This window comes from Penaeus chinensis, chromosome 22, assembly GCF_019202785.1.
Source record: "Penaeus chinensis breed Huanghai No. 1 chromosome 22, ASM1920278v2, whole genome shotgun sequence".
Taxonomy (NCBI): Eukaryota; Metazoa; Arthropoda; class Malacostraca; order Decapoda; family Penaeidae; genus Penaeus; species Penaeus chinensis.
Genome location: NC_061840.1, coordinates 13410964 through 13417657, shown reverse-complemented (window position 1 = coordinate 13417657; position 6694 = coordinate 13410964). Strand labels below are relative to the sequence as shown.

Sequence of the window (6694 nt, the reverse complement as noted above, 5' to 3'; positions counted from 1 at the left end):
GTTGTACTTGTGCTTGTAGCACTATTTGATTGAATAATTAAGTATACTAGACGTAATACACCAGTCTGAAGACAATGTACTGATTTATTTTTACAGAAAATGTTGGTTATAAAAGAAAAACCCGCGAATCGTGTGTGTATGGCTAGAGAAGGCATCAACCGCAACTGAACAGAAGTGATACATGGCGGAGCGCGGCCCAGGTGGGACGAGGCACCGCGCTCTCCCCTTCCCGGTTCCGTGGGGCTTTTAATGGGTATTGATTACGCAAGTGTTTATATCTTTTGTGTCAGTAACAGGTAAAGAGCAATGACAGTAGCAGGGATTATTAATACGGCTAGGATATCTGTTGTTATCGTTATGTTGTACTGTCATCTTCACCAGAAACATTGGGATACTACATATAAAATATAAAAAAGACTGTAACCTAATTAAGATCCACAAACATATATCTATACAATTAAATGTTCTGAACAACTTTAAGAAACATAATTATTGTAATAACTATCTCCATTCATCACGACCAATAAATGTTATGATTTATTTCTACCGTTCGCCAGCACTACCCATTAAACGTCCACTCCCGCCCACCCCTCATGAATATTCTCATTACCACAGTCGCACCAATTATACGCAATACGCATCCCGCTCCTTCTCTCCCGGAGCCGCGGGGGCACGGCATGCACGCTAAAAGGTCCCAAGAGCCTACGAATGCCAGCCGTTAATTTCGAGCTCTCGGTCTTTTTTTAGGTCTTCCCCATATGGTGCGACGGCGGTGTAGGCCTACCATAGAGCCTGCGCTAGTCCTCCTCCCCTCTCATAAATAAATAAGCATTCGAGTTTCGTTATACATGTGTCGTTGTTTTATTATGAAACATGCTAGTGCAGCTTTAAAGTTGAATCAATTATATCAATAAAGTTTAATTCTTAATTACAACGCACAAACAAAACAAAAATGCAAATCACACTACTTTAAATTACAAAATAATAATAAACACATAAACATAAATCAACATATACTTAATTATTCGCCTAGGGGCAAAAAAAGGTTTACATAACTGTGTGGGTACAGCGTACGATGTTGTATGGGGCTGACTGGCTAGCTAATTAGTAAAATCTCTCTTAACCCAATACTGCCGGGGAAAATTAACAAAAAATAGGGAAAACGCTGAGCTCATTTTCTATATTTTTCGTGAAATGTCTGTGCACATAGATGGCTCTGCTAGAGCTTATCCACAAAGGAGTCAATTAGTAGACCTTTGTGACCTTACCTGATTTCAATTGGCGGGAAAAACGTATTTTTGACTAGTGCCATGAATATCAATAGTGTTATTTTTATTATAAACATGATAATTATTATAATGTTTTAAACATTAATAACAGCAAAATAAGATAACGTAAAATATTTTTGTAAATCAAAGAAAAGGGTAAACGGGCGAGACAGGCAGTCACTCGTAATTGGCTCATTGGTGACTTAGTACAAGTCCAGCCATCTATGTGTAAAAACAATCAAATAAGTAACTCACAGTGGGCATAGCACGTACGTACACGTCATGTCCGTCGGCATTGGGTTAAGACCGAACCTTCTATTACCTCTACGCTACTATTACAGCTGACTTTGTACAAATTAAGTCATAGAAATAATAATAAGTTAAATGATAATATCAAAGATAACGGATATGTACTTTGATAATTGATGATGATTGATGATGATGATGATGATGATGATGATGATGATGATGATGATGATGATGATGATGGTGATGATGATGATGATGATGATGATGATGATGATGATGATGATGATGATGATGATGATGATGATGATGATGATGATGATGATGATGGTAAGAAGGGGGAGGGGAATGGGGAGGAGGAGGAGGGAAATGGGGAGGGGGAGGGGGGAGGACGAGGACGAGGACGAGGACGAGGAGGAGGAGGAGGAGGAGTAATCACAGTTGTAATATTTTTTCCCTTGTTCTTCTCTTGGGTTTCATCTTTCTCCTCTTTTATAATTTTGACACCACAAATACACATGGACGCATATACAGAAATGAGCGCGCGCGCGCGCGAGTGTGCGCGTGTGTGCGTGTGTGCGTGTGTGCGTGTGTGTGCGTGTGTGTGTGTGTGTGTGTGTGTGTGTGTGTGTGTGTGTGTGTGTGTGTGTGTGTGTGTGTGTGTGTGTGTGTGTGTGTGTGTGTGTGTGTGTGTGTGTGCCAACACACATCCAAAATAGTGGTAAAATCACCTCATTTACTTCCTTCACTCCATATTCCCAATGAATTCACGCTTTTCCGGCGTTCGTCTCTTTGTTTCCCTGAAACAAACACCCTGCCTTTTCTCTAACGAGCGCCACTTTCACTTTACACCTCGATTTTCTCCCTTTATGGAATAAACATTTTCGTCCTGCTATCTGCATCCGTTCTCCTCTTCAAAATCCCATCTATCCTGTCTTCTTGATATACCTACTGTATTGCCTGGTCTAACTACCATTTACCCTTGCTAGCACCCTTCCCTTTTTTCTAATCACTTTTATCTTTGTATTTTTGTCTTTCCCACTATCTAACACGAGTATTTTCCTCTTCCCACTTCCTTTTACCTTTTATAACAAATCTCTCTTCATACAGTACCAATCCCTCAAGCTGTTTCCTTCAAGAATTTATATTCGATTTGTTTGGGAGCCATACTCGGGGTACACGATAAGAAACTATAATGAAGGGCAGTGCTGAACAGCCATAGGAAAGGGAATCTTGTCGTAAGCGGGGTGTTTCACGGGTATATCAATGCGAAAATTATGATTTACTCTATATCTAGAAATGCATTGAAACTTAGGCATACTGGGTGCTGAAATGTGTCGATGTGCGACTCTAGCGCAAAACAATAACAAGAACTCCGTGAAAAAGAAATCCTTGTATAATTACATTAGTTTCCCCTTTCTTTGCATGTTTTCTATGGCCCCTACAGGAGATCGTAATACTATTCTTTGGTTTGCGCTTCCATCAAAAGCAATACAAACGTTTTCAGGCTGCACCGTTGTGAACTTATGAAGGCTCCGGCAAGGCCCCTGTCCATCACAGATGCCCATGATGTGAACACTTAAGATAAAAAGCCTTGCAGTTCAGCTCATTCTCAAAATTAATTAATAGATTTAGTATAATGCCAATTAGCAATATGCTGGAGGACATATGAGCCTGATGCGAGAGACGGAGACTGGTGAGCATGATGAATGCTATGACCCCTATTCCTCCAATATTTCTTGGAGGTGATGTATTTACGCTGGCTGTAGCTCATAATCAAATTTATACTGAATTTAAGACTCCACTTAGCAAATGTCACAATAAATGTGTAATTCCATGATCTTTATGTGCTCATATGAAAAATTGTATAAGCAAAAAAATCTACATTAACTAAGCTATTTGTGGTTAAATTTTTATTATTTATATAGCATTTTATTTTTTAAAAAGCAAGCTGAAAATATACATTCTCAATTCTCTATCTGTAAAACAATTTGCAAGAATTTTATTGTATTTACAATTAAGTTACCTTTTTATTTTGATATTAGCACATAAATTTTGAGAATAATATGCAAAAATTACAAATTTTGTCTTGACACACAGTTTCAAATGGTGCCTTAATTAAAGATATTGGTGCAAAAATAAAGGACTAATAAAAGTACAAATTACATCAGCAATCGCCCTGTGACCCCCCCCCCCCTTAGGATCTGACAATGAATAATGCCAAAAATCAACAACAGGGAGGATGAAAAACATAACACATGCTAGTAAATCAAGTGAGAAAAGTACAGTACTAGTGAAATTATGACAAACCTAGAAATAGTGTATACTGACCACATAAAATGAAATTATGTCTAACCTTTCTGATTCTTCATTTACATATCATACATTTGCTAATATCTTCAAGATCCAGATCACTGACAATGTCATATTAGAAAAAGTATACAGTTCACAACATACCTTAAGAGCAACAGACACTGTGAGCCCCTTGCCCTCAGTATCCTGTGCCAAGACCCAATATGTCGAATCCAGATTCTCATACAGTGTTTCCTTTTCTCTGAGGGTGATCTTTGAAAGTTTGATCTCCTCATCAGTCATGTTGCGGAGGGCTACTTTCACCCTCATTTCTTCTGTCCACTTGTACAGGTCCTCAACATCAGTAACAAGAGTCTTGGTCACACCTAATTTGGTTTCTATCAAGTTCTTGTACTCTGGTAAGGTCTTTGCCACCTATTGTAAGAAAAAATATTACAAATACTTTTTTGTGAGCCACTATTAAATTGGATATATATGGTTGACTGTGATAAAAGCATATAAAGATCAAAAATATCTTATACCATGCATAGAATTCACCCCTCCTATCCCTCTTACATTTACCAAAAGAAAATATAAAATTTGCAAGTTCATGATGTCCTGAATAGGGAGTACAGTTAAACACAATGACAAAAATACAAATGTTTCTGACCTTATTCAGATTAGTTTCTAGAGTTGATAGCTGGGCTGGTGTAACAGCTTTAGGCTTGGAATCTTTCAGTTTCTTTAGCAGATTTTGTTTTGTAGTCATTTCCACTAAATGATTCTGCAAATAAATTTGAACAAAATTAGGAATCACATGAAGAACATGTTAAAATAATTTTGTATAACTCCTGTTATAAATTGTATCATGTATGGAATTCTGTATTGCTTACAGATCTATATTAATGTTATTTACATCTTCTATCTAAGCATACATATATAACACTAGTTAATACAGCAATGAAGCAGTATGATGAAAACAATCATACAAAATACAGGCCATATAGGATTTTTTTTTTCCTTTTTTAACTAGTACAAAAATCTCACCTGAATCATAGTGGAATGTGCAGAGAGAGTTGCTTCATCAGTGACATTTACTGGTGCATCCATAAGTGCTTGGGCCTGGTCAACCCATACTAACAAGGCTTCATATTCTGAGCTTGTGCTGTCTTTGCCACCTTCCTCTCCAGCAATTCTACATACATACAAAAAAAATGATAGTACTAAAAACAATAATTCAATATAATAACTACAACTTCTTAGATATCCAAATACAAAATATTTAGAAAAATCTTTTCTCAGCTTGTGCTGTCTTTGCTATCTTCCTCTCCAGCAATTCTGGAGAGGAAGATGCAATAAAAATAATAATTCACATATTAACTATACCTTCTTATATATCAAAATACAAAATATTGTGAAAAACTTAGGCAAAGCCATACTCTTTACCTTTCTCTCCGAGCAGCAAGATCCAGTAACAGAGCACGCCAGCGCTTCATAAGGGTGTCCACACGTTCCTGCAGACGTTTAGCATCATCAAGACTCATGTCCTCTGTCACTTCCTTGCTGGTTGACTGAAGAGTCTGGCTTGGCCTTTTCAGAAGAAGAAGTCAGTTACTTACTTAATACTTGATATAAATCTTAAAATTTATTATCAAACTAAGCACCCAACCAATATAAATTATACAGGAAAGAGGTGCACCCAAAACTACCTACCGGTGTTTTAATGTAACTTGCTTTTCAAGTTCCTTTTGGGTAATCTTAGCTTCTGGTAGAGGTTGGTTGGCAGTGATTTGGACTCTTTCCTCAATGGTACTCAGCCACACAGAAAAATCATCGATAGTCTTCTGAAGTGTGCGCCATGTCTCAGAACACTGCAGCCACAAAGCATGTCTTTCTGTGTAGCCTCTGTTAACCTACAGTCAAGAGATGTAAGAATGAATGGAAATGGGCTTAGCCAATAGTCATTACATTAATGCCAAAGCTTCACTGAGTAAAATTTAATCATCAGTACACTTACCTGAGCCCATTCCTCTCTCAGCTTGTCCATTACTCGTCGTATTTGCTCAGACTGGGTTTGAGTGACATTCTTTATGGTATTATTACGCTCTGTTTCAAGATTATCAACCCTTGGCTTCAGAGTCTCCAAACCTAGCTTTATTGTCTGTAATAAAGGATTAAGAACAAGATTCAGTCATACCATCATACATAGCACTTAATACATATCAAGTTACTACTGAGTATCAACATCATATCAGGAAAATTTCAATTCTTAATTGAATCAAATCAAAACAAAATAAAATTCAAATACTTTAAGTTCCTCTTCTTGAAGTTTTAGGTTGTCATAATGCCGACCAGCAAGTTTATTGGCATTCAGCTGCCGGGATATTGCTGATATTGCTTCCCTCAAGCGATTGACGCTTGCAATAAAATCAGGTACTACTACTGGTTCCACTTCCTGGACAGGGCAAAACATATATTTTTCATTTATATTGCTTTTACCTTTCTATTTTTATTTTGTGTACATATATTGTTTTCGCCTCTCTGCTTTTATTTTGTCTACAAAGATAAAATCAAGCATTTCTTGTATTATCTGGAGTTCATAGAGCTTCTTCAGACTACATGAAAAATACTTGCCTGTTGGGCTTTTGAAGAAACAATTGTTTTCTTCTCCAGGCTGACTTTACGGTATTGACTAAACTGAGTGGTCAGTTCTATCCATCGGGTGTTGATGACTGCCAATAATGGCTGGATTTGTTCATAGCCATACTTCTTCAGCAGTTCACCACTTTCATTAAGCTTATCTAATTCTGACTTTTTGTCTGCCATTTCTTTTTCCAAAGCCTGGAGAAGAAACAAATACATATTGTCTCATAATTTTTTGGATTCAT

The 6694-nt window shown here is 37.3% G+C and overlaps 1 protein-coding gene across 1 annotated transcript in view; it reads right to left on the bottom strand.

Annotated features, from left to right (window-relative positions):
* LOC125036947 overlaps positions 1-6694 on the bottom strand; it is an 868716-nt gene that overhangs the window by 769029 nt on the left and 92993 nt on the right. Inside the window, exons 42-49 of the mRNA XM_047629908.1 lie at positions 6441-6647; positions 6115-6261; positions 5824-5967; positions 5520-5719; positions 5253-5396; positions 4854-5001; positions 4477-4590; positions 3972-4241 (exon numbers count right to left, since the gene is read on the bottom strand). Coding sequence (XP_047485864.1) covers positions 3972-4241; positions 4477-4590; positions 4854-5001; positions 5253-5396; positions 5520-5719; positions 5824-5967; positions 6115-6261; positions 6441-6647 — 1374 coding nt within the window. The remainder of the gene's footprint in view (positions 1-3971; positions 4242-4476; positions 4591-4853; positions 5002-5252; positions 5397-5519; positions 5720-5823; positions 5968-6114; positions 6262-6440; positions 6648-6694) is intronic.